The 21698-nt window shown below is 50.4% G+C and overlaps 1 protein-coding gene across 8 annotated transcripts in view; it reads left to right on the forward strand.

The window, feature by feature from the left end:
- Positions 1-21418, forward strand: part of CLCN3 (chloride voltage-gated channel 3) — a 68003-nt gene extending 46585 nt beyond the window's left edge. For 4 of the 8 annotated variants that reach the window (XM_032471001.1, XM_032471002.1, XM_032471003.1 and 1 more), the window contains 7 exons: positions 1667-1747; positions 2699-3244; positions 5163-5349; positions 7707-8105; positions 13140-13356; positions 17039-17114; positions 18676-21418. In XM_032471001.1, the coding sequence (XP_032326892.1) occupies positions 1667-1747; positions 2699-3244; positions 5163-5349; positions 7707-8105; positions 13140-13356; positions 17039-17114; positions 18676-18834 (1665 nt within the window). In that variant the 3' untranslated portion in view covers positions 18835-21418. The remainder of the gene's footprint in view (positions 1-1666; positions 1748-2698; positions 3245-5162; positions 5350-7706; positions 8106-13139; positions 13357-17038; positions 17115-18675) is intronic. The other 4 variants (XM_032471005.1, XM_032471006.1, XM_032471007.1 and 1 more) reach the window with 3 other exon arrangements.
- The last annotated feature ends 280 nt before the right edge of the window (positions 21419-21698 follow it).

The following is a 21698-nucleotide window of genomic DNA, read 5'->3' on the forward strand; positions in this document are numbered from 1 at the left end:
ATTCGCTCCTGCTTCTCCCAGACTGGGGAGTCTCACCCACTGTTTCCCCCCCGCCCCCTCCTCCTCCTTCTCCAGGGGTGTGTGTGTGTGTGTGTGTGTGTGTGTGTGTGTGTTCAGAACCACACCTAAAACTGTCCTGGCTCTAACGTGGCAAGTTGGTGGCTAAGGCGGTCCTCCAGCATGTGTCTACCTGGTTCAGTTCCTTTACTTGCTATTGTACCTTGACATTTTGGGGGTAAAAGATTTTAATTTTTATTTATTTATTGTAAGCACAAAAAATAACTTATCAGAAAATATAGAAGTTAAATTTGTCTAGATTTTAATGTACACACTGTGATGGTTAGTAATGTTTATGACGTTAACCTTATTCTGTCGCCTTGGTATGTAAATGACTGGAGTTTACATGTTAGTTGGAAGCATTTAAGCTTCATATTTTGGCTTTCTTCTTCTGCCCACTCAACGTTTTTAAATTAAATGGTTCTTAGATACTTATGAAACAGATTAAAACGTGTGTGAGTTATAGGTATGTGGATGTTGGCTTGATTGTAAAATTCTATTATGTTAAATGTAGAATCAGAGAATTCGATTAAATGTGTTGTCTGCAGTTCTGTGCAAAAAAAACAATAGTACGTTAAATTTGTTCTCTCAGCTCTCCCAGATTAGCACTCCCAGTGTGCACTGTCCAGCCAGGTACAATTTAATTAAAACAAGTATTCGTTCATTTTTAATTTACCAAACAGCAGCCTGACTGTGGGGTTCGTGCTCTTAACATTTACAATTTAATGTAATTTATTTCTAATTTCTATTTCAGAGGTGTAAAAACTCACCAATTGAGGAAATGCTTTGGTAGCCTCAAATATTTACTGGAGTGAAGTAGTCACAGGAGTAAACTCTTAGAAGAGTCATGGCAAATAGATGCCCAGTGAATTTTTGTGTGTATTTGGCTTCCCACTGGTAGGAGGTGGGCAGCTCCCCGTGGCGGATGATGGAGCTGGAGACAGGACCCAGGGTGCTGGGCCTTTCTTCCTGTGACTGGCTTGGGGGGGCTTCCTGGTGGTGGGACTGCGCCCAGGCGTGGCGGTGGCTCGGGGGGCTTCTGGGTGGTGGGAATGCGCCCGGGCATGGCAGTGGTTCCTCGTTCAGGTGAGGCTTTTCTGTGCTTAAGATAGCGGTCTCTTCAGAGGACTAGGGTGCTGAAAATATGGGGAAACTCAGGAGGTTTCAGGTCCCTGGATATTTCACTAGGGTTAGGAATAGAGTAATTGTTAACGACGGGGTAGTTAGCTCTGGAATCTGGAGAAATGACACCCTCTGTAAAAATAAGCGTATCCCCTCCACCCAGTTACGCTCTCTCCACTGGTCTTCACAAGTAAACATCTTGATTGTCTGTGTTCATTGCCTTTTCTTCTTTACATCCTATTTACATTGGTGTATCTCGCACAGACGTTTTGGCTGAATATTGACTCTATGAATGACCTTTCAATTAAAGCAGAGGAGGAAAAATAATCTTATTAGAAGAAGTATTTACCTTTGGGTCAGGAGGGAAAAGGGAGACATGCGAGTCAAATTCAGAAGCGGCGTTTTGAGAGTTTGAGTGACACGTGGAGTGTGGCCTGGTGCACGTGAGTCTGTCAGCACTTGTGAAATAGGCCACGTCCTCTTTCAGGTGCTGTCCGCTGCCTCGGCTGCAGGTGTTTCTGTAGCTTTCGGTGCGCCGATCGGAGGAGTCCTTTTCAGCCTGGAGGAGGTAGGTGAGAAAGCAGCCAGCAGTCACGGTTCTGTGTCGTTACCGTTGGCAGACGTCCTGTGGCGCACTTTCCAGTGTTCCCACTCATGCATAGTTACAGACTTTGTTTTTAAGTTTACAGATTTGTTTTCAGAGTTATTTTTCACTCATTCTTACATAAAAAGTATATATATGTGTTCTTTACTTGAGAGAAGTCTTTTTAAAACTATTATTCATATACAAATGTTAATACTTGTTTAAACTTTACCATTGTGGACATAAATAAAAATAGGCAGAAATGAATTTGACTTACTGGAAAATATTTAAAACAATCCTTATTGGCTAACTTACAGCCTTGTTTTTATTTTAAAGTTTTTAATCAGTTTCTAAGTCATCTTTTAAAATTTTTCTTGTGTGATTATTTCTGTTGTAGTTACTGATTTTAAGGAAACAATTTTAGTCACTCACGTGGAATATCTTTTGTTTTCTCGTTGGTGCTTAAGACTTTTTACACCTTTATACAAAAATGTGACTTAGAAAAAAAAAATGTGACTTAGGAATGGCTTAAAATGTACTTTTCTCCCTGGGTTTTTTGTGTTCCTTTTGCCCTAACAGAGAAGAGGAAAATTAAGTACTTCTTTGTAAGCTAGCAGGAGTTACTGATGGTACGTTTATTCTTAACTACTGTGATTGAATTGGGGGTGAAACTCACTTTGAAAATAACACAGCACTAGGTATTTTAAATAATTATTAGACATTTGTAATCAGTTGATACTGTGAATTTGTGTAATGATGTGATAGCCAGAATGGCTATAAAACAGTATTTTCCTTACCATGGTAATAACTGTTACACGTAAATTCTAGCTGCAGTGAAGTTTAGAGCCCTGGTGTTCAGCACTCAAGGTTTAACGTGTCAGAAGCACCTTGTAAAAACTGCAGCACTGACTCTCCTCCTCCTTCTCCTTGTTGTAGGTTAGCTATTACTTTCCTCTGAAGACTTTATGGAGGTCATTTTTTGCTGCTTTGGTGGCGGCATTTGTTTTGAGGTCCATCAATCCCTTTGGTAACAGCCGCCTGGTCCTCTTTTACGTGGAGTACCACACGCCCTGGTACCTTTTTGAACTGTTTCCTTTTATCCTCCTCGGGGTGTTTGGAGGGCTGTGGGGAGCCTTTTTCATTCGGGCAAACATTGCCTGGTGTCGGCGGCGCAAGTCCACCAGATTTGGGAAGTACCCTGTTCTGGAAGTTATCGTGGTCGCGGCCATCACCGCCGTGATAGCCTTCCCCAACCCGTACACCCGGCTCAACACCAGTGAGCTCATCAAGGAGCTCTTCACGGACTGCGGGCCCCTGGAGTCCTCCTCTCTCTGTGACTACAGAAACGACATGAACGCCAGTAAAATCGTCGATGACATTCCAGACCGGCCCGCCGGCCTCGGAGTGTATTCAGCCATATGGCAGTTAGGGCTGGCGCTCGTGTTCAAGATCATAATGACGGTGTTCACCTTCGGGATCAAGGTGAGTGCTGGCTGGTGCTGGGTGATGGTTGAGTAGTCGTGCCATGAACTGAAATGTTCATCTAAAGATGGTTGCTTCATATGTGTAGACTGAAAAAGTTTACCTGTTGTGTTTCATTTTAAATAGTGAAAAAAGGGTTTTTTGATCTATTGTTGAGTATGTTATCTTGCTTTGTAACAACTTAACCCCAAACCTCTCCACTTCGGGTAACGCTGGCTCACTGCACTCTTGGTGTTGGCTTCTTGTACCGGGAGGCCTCACTGGGCATGCTCTGTCTGTGGCCCCTCATGTGCTGTCACCAGACACGGCTGTGTCAGGTGCCTGGGCCAAGCAGGGTCAACGCTGGGGAGGTGGGGGACCATCTGGGTTCCTACTGCACTGTCTCCCCCACTCGCTCTCTCTGGTCTTCCCTGCACAGTGGCCTCAGGGTTGGTGGATTCCTCACATGACAGCTCAGGATTCCAAGAGCGAGTGTCTGGAGAGGACTGTTCCCACCCCAGCCAGGGATGCCCCGCAGCATGCCTCCGTCTGTGCCGTCACAGAGGCCGAGGGGGTGGGGGGATGGATGCACACTCGACTTCCAGGGGGCGGGCACAGAGTTGATGATCGTGGTTAAAACCACTTACGCCCGTTTCCTGTTGCTGCCAGAGTCCCTCACCACGAGTCTCACACGTTTGTTTTAGATCTGGAGATCAGACACCCGGGCTGGGTCTCACTGGGCTGGAGTCAGGGTGTCCGGAGGAGCTGGGGGAGAGGCCTTCCTGAGTTTTCCAGCCTCTGTGGTCCTGGGCTCGTGGCCCCTCCTTCATCTTCAGAGCCAGCAGTGGCTTGTCAAGTCTTTGTTTTATCTCCGCGTTCTGACACTAGTCCTAAATCCTCCCACATGTAAGACCTCTGTGATGACTTTGGGCCCACCCACGTCACCTGGGACGGTCTCCTGTTTGAGGTCAGCTGCTGTTGCCAGAATCCCTCCAGGCTGTGCAGCACGGTGGGCTTCCGGGGACTCGGACGTGGCTGTCTGTGGAGTCCGTGCTCTGCCCACATGTCGCGGGATGGCAGCCTGAGGGCCCTGCAGCCTCTGCTCTGTTCCGAGGCCCAGCTGTGCCCTGGGACGCAGCTGCTCCTGAACTCAGGAGAGTGACGATCTTTAGTTAGTGATTTGCCAGTCAGGGTAGTTCCTGCACGATTGTCAAGATGTGAATGGGGTGGGATGGCAGCGGCCCCTGGTCTCCAGATGGCTGCACCTGCGGTCGGTGTGACCCCTGCCGCTCGCTCAGGACCAGTCGTCCGTGGTGTAGCCGGTGGGTAACGGCTTCATTTCAGCCAGCCCATGCCGTGTCAGTCTGTGAAGTACGGTCTCTCTTGTCTGTTGTCCTGTCTTAGTCCCCTGGGCATGAGGGTTAAATAATAGAAACACCTCGAAGTTTGACCGTTTTCCTGAGCAAGCCCAGGTGGAGCGCTCAGCTGAGCGGGTGCGATGCATGGACCCTGTAAGTCGGCTTCCTGGGCCCCAGGGGGCTGCGGGGCCTTCCTGGGGGGGAGGGAGACGCAGGTTTTGAGCCCTTGTGTTTGGGTGTCCTGTGCTGGTTTGTGACCTGTGCTGGTCAGCGTGCCCTCCGCGCTGGCCTTGCCTCCTGCCCACGGTCTGCATTCGAGCTCATGCCCCCACTGGGTTGGACCAGGAACAGCTCTTGTCCTCCTGATAATTTCACGTGCGCGTGTGTGTGCGTGTGTACAAGGGGTGAGCATTCAGAAACCCGAGCTGAAGGACGAGGAGTCCTGGAGTCCCTTCTCTCTGGGCCCAAGAATGCTGCTTATTACTTGGTATGTGAGTGTGTGGGACTGTCCAGGGCCGCCGTGCTTTCCCTGTGCTGGGAGCCTACCCTGAGCACCAGCCTCACCAGCGTCTCCCTCACAGGTGCCGTCGGGCCTGTTCATCCCCAGCATGGCCGTCGGCGCCATTGCCGGCCGCATCGTGGGCATCGCGGTGGAGCAGCTGGCCTACTACCACCACGACTGGTTCATCTTCCAGGAGTGGTGCGAGGTCGGGGCCGACTGCATCACCCCCGGCCTGTACGCCATGGTGGGCGCCGCCGCGTGCTTAGGTGAGTCGGGGTCTGTGTGCTCGGCTGTAACCAAGGTGGTGGCCCCTCCCTAAGGAATGGGGGTGCAGATGCATGTGGGTGGCATCATCCTGCCTGTCACTGCGAAAATCTTAACAGTTAATACCTTTGTAACATCACGTGACGCTTCATGACAGAAGACATCTCAGTACCACATTTGGCTCAGTACCAGGCTTCGTTTGGCTCCTGTCCAGGGAGGTTTTGTTTCTCCTTGTCAAGCACCTTGGCTCACCCACGTTCCAGCAGAGCTTCAGAGCACCTTTGCTTTGGCTCTGCGGTGAGTCACTGTGAGCCAAGAAAAGCCAGGGATCTGCATTACCTTCTTAATCGTCTATTTCTTGTTCTCGTGGACGTGAAAGATAGTTATTTTTGTATTTAAAACATCAGCTAAACTTTGGCTGTAGTATTTAATTACAGTTGGTATTTTGACTTAGTTTTGTTCAGTGAGTCAAAGTTGGGTAAAGAAGTTGTTGATCTTCTAAGTAAAATCCAGTGGAAGTGATGGGAGAGCCCTTCTCTCCAGAGCAGCAGGTGCTCACCTGTTTCTGTGCGGTGCTGTGCGCGTGCGCTGAGTGATGCGAGAGTGGGCCCACCCTCGGCGAGAGGCGTGCTGGGGAGATGAGACCAGCACTGGCTGCGTGGTGTGAGCAGTGCGGAGGGCCAGGGACAGCTGGGAGTGCCTGTGACCTCGGCGGGGACCTAGAGGGAGAGCTCAGGGTGGCTGGGACGTGCGCTTTCTTCTAGGGGTCAGTAGAACTGAGAGGAGGTGGCTTTGTTGAAGAGGGTGATGACATGAAGGAAAGGGACTGGGTAGGAGCACACTTAGTGTTCATGGAGCTTTGAGGAACCTGTGAGAGTATTGAAGTAGTGCGCGCTGGACACTGGGGAGAGACAGTCGGACTGGGGAGACGGAGCCGGGTTCTGAGAAGGCAGTGATTCATGTCGGGACGAGTTGTGCCTGCAGTCGGTCGGATCTGTGATGGGGTTGTTGTGGCTCTGCCATTTTTAGTGCGATGACTTTGGGAAGGTTCCTTTACTTGTTTATTTTTATTTTCTTACCTTTAAAGTGCAAATAATAGCTACTTCTCCTACGGGTGTTTTCGAGGATCATGTGAGATAACACGCATACAGAGCCGTGAGCGCCAGTGCCTGGCGAGGTGAGGGCTTGGTTAAGTCAAAAGCCTTTGTAAACGGACGAGGGCATCCGTGGTGTGGTGTAGATGTGCAATGCACAGTAGGTTCTTTCTCCCTTCTGGTTTTGTTTAGAAACAGAGAGGAAGAGTTCAAGCTTCCTGCAGTGTAAGCTGACAAGCCCTGGCAGGTTTCTGGGCAAAGGAGCAGCAGGGTGAGAGCCGCACTTGGAAAGGAGTCACGTGGGAAGGCGGCTTGTGAAGTGGGTGGAAGGTGCTGGGGCCTGCCGTCAGCGAGGTGAGATAAAAGCACGAAGTTAAGGAGCAGAGTCTTGAGTGTCTGCGCTGGGTTGGTAATGGTGAGGAAGGGACCCTGGGTAGAGGGTTTGCAGAGCAAGTCAGTAGGACTTGTGAGAGTCTGGACCTGGGGTAAAGGAGGGGGGTGAACCAGGCTTTGTGGCCGTGAGGCTGTCGGGAGGAAGGCGGGGCCCAGCGTTGGGGTCCGGGGGTTGGGGGAGCTCTCTGGGGAGGAAGAGGGTTTGGTTTTAAGTGTGTGGTGGTTTCTGCGACAGTCAGTCATTCAGGGTCTTCCTACAGCTGGAAAATGAGACGAGCATGTAAGACATGTCGGCAGGAGACACGGGACGCTCAGCAGGAGGTGGAGAGGCCTCAGCCTGGAGCTGGCAGCTCTGGGTGGTGCTTTGGGTGGACAATTTGAATAGTTTAGATGCGCTTTTCTAAGGGAAGGGATATTATACTGTTCACATAAATCACACGTCAGAATATTTTACTCATTTTGAAAAGATTTAGGGGAGGGAAACATATTAATTTAATATTCTGCCCACTTGAGTTTAATTTGTAAGTTGGTAGTAAACAGATGAGCTGTGATGTGCCTCACAAAGTCCTAAGAACTAACAGTAAGCTTTCCTGGGGAGAAAGTGTCTTTGCTACGCAGGAAACCAAAGTGGCAAAGTGTACTAGCTGGTCAGCTGTGACTTTTCGTTTCTGTTTTGTATGAGGTTGGCCGGTTTGAAATGTTAGTCTAATGGTCTCCGTGTTTGAACACGGGAGACTGGTGTTCCTGCAGATCTTGCTAAATAACGATGCTGCCTTTCACTACGTCCTGTTTTCCATTTGTGTGTGAGCGCCTGCTACAGAAGCCCCCCCGCAGGGTCCTGCCCCCTGACCTGCAGTGCTTGCTCCTTGCAGGCGGCGTGACCAGGATGACGGTCTCCCTGGTGGTGATTGTCTTCGAGCTCACCGGAGGCTTGGAGTACATCGTCCCCCTTATGGCCGCAGTGATGACCAGTAAATGGGTTGGAGATGCCTTTGGGAGGGAAGGCATTTATGAAGCTCACATCCGACTAAACGGATACCCTTTCCTGGATGCGAAGGAAGAGTTCACACACACCACACTGGCTGCTGACGTCATGAGACCGCGAAGGAGCGACCCTCCCTTGGCTGTCCTGACGCAGGACAACATGACGGTGGACGACATAGAAAACCTGATCAACGAGACCAGCTACAACGGCTTCCCGGTCATAACATCCAGGGAGTCCCAGAGGCTGGTGGGGTTTGCCCTCCGAAGAGACCTGACGATCGCAATAGGTACCCTCCTGAGGGAACGCGTGCGTGTGCGCCTGCCTGCACCTGCGTGTGTCTGTCGGCACCGGCGCCTGGCTGGGTGGGCGCGCGTGTGCAGTGGGTTTCTGGAAGGAAGGGAAGCTGTGCAGTGTGATTGGCTGGGCTTGTGGGGCGAGTGGTCTGCTTCACATCCCTTCAGGAAAGGGATCCACACTTCCGTGGGTTGCCTTCCCGCTGGATGCAGTCTTGTCTTTTGATTTGGCATTGTTCTCAGAGACTGGAGTCCGATTCTTTCTCTTTTGGCTCAGATAAATAAGTCTCGTAAAGGTGACAGTATTCATAATAGCACGTGCTAGAAGCCCTTAGTGGGTGTCGGGCATTCAGCTAAATAGATTGTTGTGTTTAATAAAGTTGGCTCATTTGAATGCAAATTTTTGAAAATTCCATCATCTTTGGTCTGTTTCATACCAGATTCACAGGGTTTTTGCTTTTTCAGTGTTTGGATTTGGATTTACAATATTAACTTGTAATACCTAGTTTGAAGTGAAAAAATCACTGCGATTGTATTCTTGGCTAAACGCAGGTTGGGAAAGCCTGTGAGTCCTGCTGTGCTCTGTGCTGACCTTCCTGAAAGTGTAGCTTGAAGGTGTTAGCCCTGCTGTGCGACTTCTTGGAGAGAAGTTGAACTTCTGAGGAGGAAGCCAGTTTTGTCCTCCAGAATTCTTTATGTCCTTCCCCTGTACCCCTGCAGTGCTGACGAGGGGGCCAGCAGAACAGTCTGATGGACCCCCGAAAGCCCCAAGTTGCGGGTGTCCCCATCAGCTGTTGCCCTGGTGCCCCTGCTGGGCGGTAGGGGATGCTGAGCCCTGGACGGTCCCCGAGGTCATGCCCCAGCGTGTCCCCGCCCTCCAGCTGCCTCTGTGGCTGTTGCAGGTGGTCTGAACTACTTCAGTTCTCGTGCCATTTGGAGAGCGGGGACTAGATGGTGTGGGTGGGAGTATTTCTCAGATCAGCCTGGAAGCCTTCAGTTTACAAGAGCTGCTAAAGCAAAAAGAGGAAGGGAGAGAGAAGAGCCTACAGGGAATGTCCAGTTGAGCTCAGGAAAAGACTGCAGCTTTGGACGACTTTGCATCATTCCAGGTTCTGCTTGAGGTGCTGGCCTGGCAGGTGCCCGCGGGGGCGAGCAGTGTGGCTGCTGTGGCTGTGGTGAGGCTGAGTTCCGGGGCTGCTCAGCCCTGCCCGGGGCCACCCTCCTGTCTGAGGAGACTGTGCTTTCAGGTTTAATAGTAAATGAGGAAGGAACAAAAGGGGTCAGAGTTTGGGAATTTACATATGTCTAAAAGAAAAGGCCCAGGTTTTTAAAAGATAAAGAAGAAAATGGTGAAGTTAAGAACTGCCTATATTCCCATTGATTCTGTGGATATATTTTTAAAAGTTTCGTTAGTGTCTTGAGAAATAGAATATTGGGATAGCAGATGTCAGTGTCAGGGAGCAGGTTTGCTTCAGACGTGAGGTGGCAAATCATGTCGTCAGAGTGGTTAGTCCCATGATGACTTCTTTAACATACCTTAAATATTTACCAACATATATTCTGTGAAGTTTTCATTTTTGAATGGGAAAAATAGACCCTGTACACTAGGTTTGGTGGAATATATGTAATTTTTATGTACTTATATAAAATACTTTATTAAAGGACAAAAAAAATGCTTGAATAAATAGTGAGCTATATGTACCGTGTCCAGGGATGGGAAAACGCAAGATTTTAAGAGAACAGTTTTCCCCCAATTTATTTTATTTATTTTTAGTTAATTAATTTTTTATTTTGGGGGGGCAATTAAGTTGACTTTTTTTTTTTTTTGAAGGAGGTACTGGGGATTGAACCCAGGACCTTGTGCATCTATGTGCTTTACCACTTGAGCTATGCCCTCCCCCCATTTTTATTTTTAAACTGCATTTTTATTTCATTAAATTTTTTTTTTTTTTTTTAGTTTGTGTGTAGATAGTACATTGACATAGTTCATATTCAGGGAGATTAAAGATATTAGCAGATACAAACAACTTTATATAAAATAGAGAGACAGCAAGGACCTACTACTGTACAGCACAGGGAACTACACTCAATACCTTGTAATAACCTGTAATGAAAAACAATATGAAAAGTATATATATAAATATTTGTATAACTGAATCACTATGTTGTACACCAGAAACTAACACAGCATTGTAAATCAATACTTCAATTAAAAAAAAAAACAAACAGAAACAGACGATTGAAAGTATATAATGAGGAACCCCCGTGGCCTTGCCGGGTCCAGGCTGCCTGCGCACAGGCAGCCGTCTGCTTGGCTCCGTGGATTTCGGTCGCTGCCGTTCTGTGCTCTGTGGTAAGTACGTGTGCTTTTCCCTTTCCTTGTAGACAAGTTGTATCATGTAGTCTGATACATGCTGCTCTGTCTTGCGTTTTCACTAAACAGCCTTTTCTTGGACATCTTTCCAGATCAGTGTAGTTTCCCCCTTTCGTCTGTACGCAGTAGAGGACGCTGTGGGGCGGTGTACCAGGGGCTGCGTCGTGGTGTTTTACCTGTTTCCTGCTGACGTTTGCAGTCTTTTCTGTGATAAAAACAGCCGCCTCGTAAGTCTGAGAACCTCACACAGTGGTCGTTGTGCCCGTGTGCGCCTGTGGGAAGGTCCTGGCAGTGGACTGTTGGATCAGAGAGGTGCGTTTGTCGCTTAGTGAGGTGTTTTCGGATTGCACCATGCACTCTCCGCAGCAGTGAATGACAGTTCACTGTGTGAAAGTTTAGCGCAAACGGAAATGTTCCTCCTGCTTTTTGTCTGGACCTAAAAGCAAGGCTGAATGTTTTACAGATTGGTTTAGAATGAAGCCTGTATTTAATGTGGTATTTACAGCGTGAGCTGGATCCTCTTTCCTGTTTTCCACCTGAAGGTATAAAGGCTCCCTTGCTGGTTTCCATTTCTGTGCTGGAGCTGTGAGCTTTGCAGGGATGTGACCTTGGGTACGGCTGACGTGTGAACACGGTGAGAGAGGCTGTGGCGCGGTGACAGGCCCCCTTCCTCAGGGTGCCCTTTGCCTGGGAGACGTAGTGCAGGTGTCCCACCCCCGGCCGTGCTATCCTGTGGCCAGAGCTGGCGTTGGCTCGGTGATGAGGACCGCAGTCCGTGGACCTGCCTTCCCTCCTCTCTGCAAGAGTTCGGGTGGGCTTTGCACCTGCTCAGTCCCTGGAACACCCTTTGTGAACATAGAAGCTTTTTTGCCTTCTGAAGTTAACACAGGAAAGGATCCCTGGGGATGTTTTTGGAATCTGTCGCTACCAGGGTGCTCGTAGTCAGCAGTGAAGGGGACAGCCTGCGTACCTTGCTTTTTTAATGAATTTTCAGAACTTAAGTCCTTGATACTCATATAAACAGGAAGAATAAAACCTTAAACTATAGTGGGGAAAAGATGATTTTGTATTAAAGGTTAGAAGTAAAATTCACATTTACCTTATGAAATTGGATGTTAGAAAAGAACCACTCCCGTTCCCCTGGAGGTGGGGCTGTCTGCACGTGCACCTGAAAAAGTCTAAATCTGAATCCTGTCAGAACAGAAAGCTCTGGTGATGTTTTCTGCTTCAAAGGCCTTTGAATGGCATTAAAAACTTTTTTCAAAAACAAGGCCAATCTAGCAGGTGCCCTGGCACGTAGTGTGTCCAGCTACACGTGCTTGTTAAAGTCACTCCTGTGTTCACACGAACGTGGTGTCCTCAGACCCCACACAGGCTGGATGTGCTCTCGCCTTGTGCATCGAAGGAACATTCCAGTGGATACATAGATGGATTAATTAGGTTAATTAATAACTTTTTTCAAAAACTTTCTGAAGTTGTTTTATCATTAAATGTTTATTTAAACAGTCTCTCAACATATTTTCATTAATGGGGTCGTGTGTTCTTCCAAGGTGTTTGCGAGTGACGGTTGGGCTCGGCTGTAACTCAGAACGGCTGTCACGCGTGCTGAGGGCGCTTCTGTTGCGCATCCTCAGGGGCTGGCCGTGTGCTTCTGTGCAGGCCGAGAGCAGCTTCGCTGAGAGCGCTGTGGGAGATCGTGATGGCAGCTGCTGACAGGCTGGCTTTTCCACGCGTTCATCACGCTCCTAAGGCGCTTAGTGAGTTCTAGCCGAGAACTCCCCTAGTGCCTTCCTCCTGGAGCGCGTTACAGCGCAAGTTAAAGCAGGCTCTCAAGGTCGGGGAGTGACAAGTGTGTGTTTGAGCCACGTCGTCTGCCGAGTTAGGACTGACGCTCGTTATTTTGGCTTAAATGTTTCTGTGGCAAAGTTCATGTTGAAAGTATGTTCGTGTGACAAGCGCCCTGTCTGCCCAGAGTGTGGCGTTTGTGCTGACTCAGGGTAGAAGCAAGCTGCCTGTTGCACGTTCCTTGTAGGGGTCTCTGCTTCCTCCACCCTCGCTGTGCCCCCGCCCCTTATCCTCCTGCTTTCGGGGGGCAGGCGAGGGAGGGCGCAGCGGGCAGGAGCGCAGAAAGCCGCACAGGGAGCACCCCAACAGCCCCGACCCACCCGTGACTCGCTGGACTTGACGATGGAGCTGGGCAGGGGGAGAGAGAGGGGGCAGCTGACCGCAGGGGCGGCGCAGACCTGCAGCCAGTGGGACGGGGCGGCTCCCCGCAGGGCAGGCTTCTGTCATCAGCCGTGCTCTCGTGGTTTCACAGGTGCTATGGCCATGTTCCATGTGTGCGTCCTTCTCCCCCAGAGCTGGACAGCGGCAGAGAAAATGATCCCATGTATAACTATACCAAAGACAGTTTATTTACCTGAGGGTGATTTGTTACTGGTAGATTTCTAATTCTGTCGAATACTAGAAATTGTTAAATGGCTTTTCAGTTGGTGTGTTTCCTTGGTTAGTTGGGAAGATAGGAAGAAATGAAGGGCCAACGGTCCTGGGACGCATTCATTTATTTTTTAAATCTCTGAATAAGCAGGTGACCCTGAACACGACCAGACAACACGAGACCTGTGAGGTGATCTCTGTCCTCTCTGTCTCTCAGAAAGTGCCAGGAAGAAGCAGGAGGGCATTGTGGGCAGCTCCCGCGTGTGTTTCGCACAGCACACGCCGTCACTCCCGGCAGAGAGCCCTCGGCCCCTGAAGCTCCGCAGCATCCTGGACATGAGCCCGTTCACGGTCACGGACCACACGCCCATGGAGATCGTGGTGGACATCTTCCGCAAGCTGGGGCTGCGGCAGTGCCTGGTCACCCACAGCGGGTGAGCGCCCAGCCCTTGGTGGGGGGCCTCGCGGGCCCTGGGGGAGAGCTCGGTCAGCCCTGGGAGCCACCCTCACAGGGGGCCGGGAGGGACGTCCAACTGCCAGACAGGGCTGCTCTGTCCCGGGGCCCCTCGACGTGTGGTGGCCCAGACGGGGTTTCGTGTTTGGAACATTGATTTCTAGTCCAGTGGTGACCTTAATACTTGTCTGTTTACTGTTTGACTTATCATGCAATGAGGGAGATAAGACGTGGTTAAATGAAGTTTGTAAATTCGATAGCAGCCTTTTGCAGATGCTTCATTTCCTCTCTTCCGCAGTCTCCATCCACAGACCCTTTAAGTAAACTGCTGACAGTAAACACATGTTGAAGGCGTATACATTGGTTTTTCCTGGGTAGGAATGGGGCGAGTTGTGGCGGGTATGGAAGGGACTGCACAGTGGCACGCTGTGTCCCTGCAGATGTCCCCTGCGCCCACACCACCTCCGTGCTGTGCTCCTCCTGGCTGGAGTACTGCGGGACAGGCCGGGGAGCGTGCAGCCTGGATGGTTAGACCTGCACCCGTGTAGTGCGGGAACATGGCACACTCGGAGGATTCAGCCAGCAGTTAAACACATATACAGAGCGTGTGGGTGAAGGACACGTGACCCTCTGAAGGGAGAGGACGAGGTTTGCTGATAGCACACCTCCTTCGTGTTTCTCGGTGACCTTCGCGGTGCCTCTGCAGAGGGGGAGCCGGGGTCCCTGCCTCGCAGGGTGGTGTCGAAGCTGGAGGGCTGTCCCGGTCACGCGCTCAGTGAGTCCCGGCCCAGGGCCTCGGGCACCTTTCAGCCTCAAAGCCTAATCTCTCGCCGCGGTTAGATGTGTGTGGTGGGTGACTGCTGGGGCCCGTCTCCCTTCTTTGTGCTCTCCCGACTCCTGCTGTTTTCCTGGACAGTGTGTTAGCTGTCTTCGGTTAGGAGTGCAGACAGCGCTGGGAGGCCGGGTCCGCGTGGAGGTTTCCGCTCTGCTGACTGGTGAAGGTGACACTGGGTACAACAAAATGCCATGAGTGCAGGGAGAAAGCCTAGGATTAAGGGCAGGGGGTGGGTTTGTCAGATACACAGGTGCTGATGGGAGAGGAGACGCATGTGGTAAAATAACTGTCGTCTTTCGTTTGACGTTGTTTAAAATGTAACAGTGCCAGACTTCACCGTTTAAAACCTTACTAAGTACGTGCCAAGTGGAGTGAGGACCTCGTCACAAAGCTTTCCTGGTGTCTGGGTCCTCTTCATAAACGGCTTGGTCTGAAGCTAAGCTGAGAAGCTGTGAACTTTGACCTGCTTTGTGTTGCTCTCGGTGCCCGGCATGGCTTGGCCTCTCACATGGTAGCAGTGTGAATGTCACGCTCTGTCACAGTGTGGTCACAAGGCTGTAGGTTCGCCACCCTTGTTCACTCTGCTGCCTGATTTCCGGGTTTTCAGCAGCAGGGAGATTAGAAAGGAGTAAGGCGGACCGGAGGGGGTAGCTAATTAGGGCGGGGTAGCTAATTAAATGTGTTTATTTGCCTTGGTTATATTTTCCTTATTTCTGTCCTTCAAGGAAAATAGAAGGAAGAGAGATCATTATCTTCTGCACTTCGGTGGAGAGTCTACAGTTCTGGATAATTGTCCACATTTTATAGTTCATACTGGGTCCTTAGAGGTGGGAAATAACTATTTGGGGGAAGGAGACTCGAGGAGTCCAGACCCTGAGATGGAAGGAGAAAATGGGACGGGGGTTCTGTAAACTGTAACCACCCCTCACGTTTTGTGTTCTAATTAGCAGAATCTCACCACATCTCAGGGCTCTTGTGACCATTCAAGTTTGGAAAGTATTGGATCAGATACAGTCGAGGTTCCTTTGCTGTGGAACTTCCCAGATGAGGCGAATTCAGAGCGAATAGAATTTTCCAGGCTTGTGTAACATGCACCCGTGTTGGGGAGGGAGGGGGCAGAAGAGCTCCGGGGCCGGCGCCCCTGGAGTGCACTTTGGGAAGGTGCCGGGCTGCGCCTGGTCCTCCTCCAGCACCGCCCGCTCCCAGCGAGACAGTAAATTAGTTTTCACAGGGGCACGTTTTGCACTGATTTTTCCTTGCACTTCTGAAATAAATAAAGCTGCGCTGAATCTGCCCTTATTCTCAAATCTCACTCCTCCAGAAACTAGAGAGGAATAGATGTATTTCCTTCTTTTTAGGGCTGTTTCTTTTTAAGTGCAAAGCTTACTTTATGAATCTATAAATTTGCCATATTATCCTTAATAATAAATCCATGACTTTTCTCAGTGTGTACCTTACAGTTCAGCGGAGCTTATTAATATATTAACTGGGATTAATCACTGTATGTAGTTGGGTAGAAAAGAATGAGTAAGATTTAAACTGGAATTTTTTTACTTCATTGTCAAGATTTTCACGTTACCTGATTCCAGCTGCAAGTGCAGGTGGCTTAATGGTTTGTGTTTGTTTGCTTTCCCCGAGCCAGAGAATAGCAGCTCCTGAGTAAGGGATGTTTTATGTGGTGCATTTTCCGGGCCTTTCTGGAGGAGATTTGTCCCGTGCTGAGAGGACTGTCCGTTTGTCTTTGTTATTGAGGGTCAGGATGCGGTTTTATGACGAGAAAACTTTAGCACAGAGCCTGCTCTGCCTTTCCTGTGCCCTCCCCTCCCTGCATCCCGCCCGCCCTCAGGCGTCACCCTGAGTGACGGTTTATAAGTGACTCAGTGAAGCCCTGCGACGTTCCAGGAGGGGATGTGGGGCCAGCATGGGAGATGACGGCACCAGGTCCCAGAGCTGTCCCCTTGCCCTGAAGGGCATGCCACGTGGGCTGCGGAGTTTAGACGAAAGCTTTTCAGGGTGTTCGACGTTCACTGTCTGCGTTGTCATATATTGTAGTTGGATTCACTCCCTGTTATGAGACCAGTGACCAGGATTTAGTTTTAACAGCCCGAAGCAGTTGAGTTATTTTCGAGTGTCCTCGTGAGAGTGTCTGTCATCCTGCTTGATGTTGTGATAGGTTAACTGAGACATAAAGTGTAGAGTGAAAGTCACTATGCCCCCGTCATAAACAGCTAATTTAAGCAGCAGCCCGGGGCAGGTCCTGAAGGGGAGGTAGCAGCGCTGTTGGTCTGCTTCATTTACTTTGTGCACGTTGTTTAACTCCAAGTAATAGTTAAGTCCAAGCGGTTCCTTAAGTCTCTTGATAGGCGGGAGGCGGTGGCGGAACCGGAGAAGGTTAAGCCTCCTGCCGCCTTTCCCCACGGAGGTCGATGGGGGCAGCGCCGCGGGGGATGCGGGGGACGTTGGAGAGACGCCTTCCTCTAAGGAGAGGACGCTGAGGACGAAGCTCGTGTCAGGCTCTTCGAGCTGTGCACTGACACTGTTCTTCTGTAATTGTTCTGTGGGCACCTTCGTTGTAACTTTCATCATTTTGATTTTTATTTTAAAAAGGCAAACCACCCACCAGTATTTAAAAAGAGTATCAAGCCACTTTTGCAAGTCAGGAGAATTTGCACAGTGGGACCTGGGACTTCACAGCATTTCTAAAGCTCGCTAAAGCATTCCTACAGTTGGCTCACGTGTTAATCTTCTCTCTCCTTTGTGGGTGTGGTTGGAGGCGCATGTGGCTTGAGTTCTCGCGCAGTTATCTGCATCACGTGGTCTGTTTCAGGACTGTCTTGGGGATCATCACAAAGAAGAACATGGTAGAGCACCTGGAGGAGCTGGCGCGGCGCACCGAGCCCCTGGTGATTCCTTGTCAGCCTGCCCCTCAGCCCAGGGCCGGGGCACAACCTGGGACTGTCACCTCCCTCCACACACACCGCTGAGCAGACGATCCGTTAGACAGAGCCAGGGCAGGAGGCTGAAACTGTGACTGCCCCCCCCACCTGCCCGCCGCCTCTGGCCCGTGAGGCCCCCTGGCTGGGCTGCTGGGTAGCTGAGTCTGGGCGGCCCGGGGCCTGGGAGTGGCCGCGGTGGGCGTGGCTGGACCATTAGTTGGATTTAAGGGCTGGAGACAGTGTGGGAGGTGGAGGAGTCTGCTTTTGGACATCCTTGCAGTTAGACAGCAGGTGTCTGCCCTTGCGGATGCCCCATCTGCTCAGAACATCCCGCCCGTGTCTGTCTCCAGTCTCAGGGTGGTGGGGGGTCTCAGCTCACACGTGGTTTGTCTCCAGCTTAGCAGGGTTGGGGTCACCGCCAGCAGGGCAGGCTCTGGTGGCATGGGAGCAGAGTGGACGTGTCCGTCCGTGTCTGACCGTGACGTCTGCCTACCCTGCACCCCTGGAGCCAGTGCTGCGTGTTGCCCTGTCGTCAGGGAACTCCTGGGCTCTGTGCGCTCTGTGCGCTGTCTCCGGAAGGCTGTCGGCCGCGTCGAGGGCCCTGTGCATTTGTCATCACTGGCTTTCTGTCCTGGTGGATTCATGACTAGAGATAATTGTGAATTATCAGTTGCTGGCCGCAGCAGTTAACACCCGCGGTTATCCTGCCCCGTGGAGGTCGTACCTCCATGACACCGGTCCCAGCTGCCTCAGAGCCCTGTTGTATGCTGACACTACACAGGGTTTCATGGTTCCTTTCTGAAAAACCACTAACCAGAATAAGTAGCTCCTCATTCATTCTGCTTTCTGCTTCATCTGTAATCATCATTGCAGGCTGCTGCTTGATTTTTCTCACCCGTTTTTTAATGTCAGCATTAACAGCCAAGACTTTCATAAAAGCACTGTGTCTGAACCAAAATCAAGAAAAGGAAGACGTTGATGACTGGACCAGAAACTTGGATTGTCTTGTAGAGTTATTCTCGGGGCTCTGAAATTTGGAATTGAAACTCTGTGTTGACGATTTAATCTGCGTTCTATCTCAGCTGAACGTGCTTTCATGAAGACTCTGCTTAGAACTGGGCAGTCTTTAAGTTACCTTTTTTCAGTTACTTTTGGCTTTTAAGACGGCAGACTTCAGTGGTGGTGGGAATGAAGTTTCCTTCTCGACTGGGATCGGTGTCCTCTTGTACTCATGCATCTTCCCTTGTTTGTCCCTTCCCGTTGGCACCGTTAATCAGAAGAGCTCTGCGCGGCGGGGCGCGGTCCTCGGCTCAGGGCAGGCCGCTGTCCTGGGTGTGGCGGCAGTACTTGCTCCCTCAGAATGGCTGCTGGGTAATTTCATTCTCTGACCGAGAAAATGCTTCTTGAAAATAGAGAATCAGGCTGCTTGCTTTGCTCTATTCCTGTCAACAGAAAGGATGTAGCTCTGGACGTAGCTTCTCTTTCCTTTTCCTTTTTATTTTAACAGCTTTCTTTTTGTCCTTTTCAGGCGCCTCCTTGGTATCATAACAAAAAAAGATATCCTCCGTCATATGGCCCAGACGGCAAACCAAGATCCCGCTTCCATCATGTTCAACTGAGCGCCGCGCAGGAGCAGGGCGAGGGGGCGGAGGAGGAGGCCCGTCTGCTGGACAGCACAGCGCTCTGACCAGGCATGGCCGCCTCGCTTTCCCCCTGAAGAAGGAATACAAAGCCGGACCTTTGCCGTGTGGTTCACAAATACCGCGGTGGAACGGAGGAGCTCTTTGGGGAGGGAGAGGAGAGGGAAGCGGGCGAGGCCTCACCCTGTCCCCGGGGAGCAGCACGTCTCTCCTGTCTGAGCCGGACGCTCGCGGCCCAGGCTCCACGGACGGACAGGCCCAGTGCCTGGCCTGCCCTCCTGCGTCCCAACCTGCGCCCTTGGTCCCCAATTCTGGGGGGATTACTCTGAACTGAGCCATCTCTAAGACTGCAGCGAATTGCCCTTTTTTTTTTATCAAAACTGTTGAGTTTAACTCATGACGTGTAGGGTTAGAGCATTTCCTTTCTACATTCCAGAGGAGCTTTTCTCCCCGCCCCCCCCAGCTGTAACAAAGCCTCTCTAACTTGGTGTACACCCTTTGAAGCAGTCCTTTCTCATATTGAGATGTACTGTGACCTGACTGAGGTTTTATCACAGGAAGGGCGTGTCTCTTGTGCCATCACCCGCGTGGTCTACACGGCGCGATGCTTGGAGCGTCATCACATGCACCGCGGCAGGCTGACGGGACAGGGACAGTCTGTTGATGGAGACACGGAATCTCTCGCTCATGTGCTGCGTGTGGTTCAGTCAGCAGCGGTTTAGCCGGGCTTGTGAGGATAAGCGGAGTCCGCTTACTCTTCCCCCTCTGGCTGGATGGGTGATGCGGCCTGGCCTCACGCGGGTCTCTGTCTGAGGCTGCTGTGACCACGCGTGCTGCGGAGCGTTGGGACGCAGGATGCTGCTGCTTTGACGGCGATGAGGAGGAGGTGTTCTGTGTAGCTGTACCTGGTATGAATTGCATGTGTTAAACACTGGAATTTTCTTTCTCTTGATATGAGATCAGTCTTTTTTTTTTTCCTTGCCTCAAGGTATTTTACTGCTGACACTGAAAAGGAAAATGTACTTCATAACTTGCACTAAATGTATATTTCTTTCTTAAGAATTTACCATTCTTATTTATATTTTTATGGATTAAAATTTATAAACTACAGATCAGTTAGTATCACACTTAAATAATTTTACCTTTTTAATGTGATTTTTATAAACTAATTCAGACTTACAAATACTGAGATAGGAACAGAAGTTTACGGTGGGAACAGGGGTTTCGGACGTGGTTGGATGATTTCTCTGTGATCAGATGTGCACAGAAACCTTGTTCTGACCTTTCACTGCCATCCCCTGGGTGGTCTTCTGACCTGTCCATTTTGACTCATTAACTGGGAGAAGCTGAATCATTACAAATCATTTTGCAGATGAAAACCAAAAGTTAAGTAGTGGTCAACCTTTAAAAAAAAATCAAGTGAAAACAGTAGCACTGCTGAGGTAGCAGTGAAAACGTTGGTCTGAGCGGAGCCTTTGAATCCTTGGGTAGGTCACGTTGTGTATCCAGGGATGCTTTCAATCCACAGTGCACTTTTTTGCAGGATGAATTGAAAATGTACTGGGATGTGTTTGGAATTTTTGGTTTTGGAAATATCTATCTTCATCATGGTCTTAATTCACTATTGGACAAAGGCTTGAAGGACTGGCCTACAAATTCTGGATTACGCAATTTTGGTAGCAAAATGGACTTTTGCAGACATTTTCTGAAACACAACTGGCAATGAGCTGTTTCTACATTTGGAGGTGATTCTTCACTTCCTCGGTCTTAATACTAATAATAGTGTGTCTGTGAGATCTGTGAGATCACAGAGGGTCTTCACGGTCTTGGAGACTTATCAGATCATGAAGCCATATTAGAAAGACAGCTGAAAGTCGAGCAAAGTTTTAGGAATTTTGTGAAGCACTCTTAGTTTGCTCGCTGCCTACGATTAGTGTTCTGTCCCCGTTGCTCCCGTTTGGCCGACTGCCCGTTTTCTTCGTGGCCATCCAGAGAGAAGTCCTTGCTGGGCGCTGGCCCTGTCTCCTCTGCACGAGAGGTGCGGCCGGAGCGCGGCCCGCGGCCCGGTGACGTCGGCCCGCGGCCCGGCGAGGTCCGCCCGCGGGGTCGTCTCCACGTGTGCTTTCCAATTCCAGGTCCTCCTCCGGTCGCTCCTGCTGCTTCAGACGCTGCCCTCTCCGGGTGGAGAGTCGGGCTGATCTCCTTCTGGGTCTTTCTGTCCCTTGTGTCTTCCTGCTGAGACCCAGGAGGGGCCCATCTGCAAAGCTCAGGGGCGTCTCCGGGTCGCTCTGTTTCACCTCTTGTCCTGCGCTGAGGTGTGTCTGCCTTTCACTGCAGACCATGATGTGCGTGCCTGGCCTGGGCGGCTCCCCAGCGGCCAGGCGGAGTGCCTCGTCTGCCCGCCCTTCAGAGAAGGCGTCCTGAGAGTGGGTGAGGGTGTAAGCACCTCTCCTTCCTAACACTGTTTTCAGTTTGGTTCACAAAGAATGCATAGTTTGTTCATCTGTGATGTTGCCTGGAGCTGTGTTTTCTGTTTTTATTTACACTAGTGTAGTAGAGCTGCCTGTCATCACGGTAATAATGGTTACTGTGGTGAGTCCATCAGAAAACCTATTAAACTCTGTACGACAATGTGTGGTTTGGCCTTTGATTACATGGGTAACAACCCATGTCCTCTGCCGCCCTGTGCCCGGCGCCTGGGCCCCGCCCGCTCCAGCCAGCTCCGTCCTCCGCAAACATGGGGTGGCCGGGGCAGACGCAGGTAACGGCGGGCGGGCAGGACCATCGTGCTGCAGTTTGCTGTCGAAAACACAGACAACATGTAAGTGATTTGCATGGTGTTTCTAAGAATTACCTCGGAGGTTTGCACATAGACCTGCCTGACGCAGGCGGTGGTGGTGGTGGTGGTGGT

This window comes from Camelus ferus, chromosome 31, assembly GCF_009834535.1.
Source record: "Camelus ferus isolate YT-003-E chromosome 31, BCGSAC_Cfer_1.0, whole genome shotgun sequence".
NCBI lineage: Eukaryota > Metazoa > Chordata > Mammalia > Artiodactyla > Camelidae > Camelus > Camelus ferus.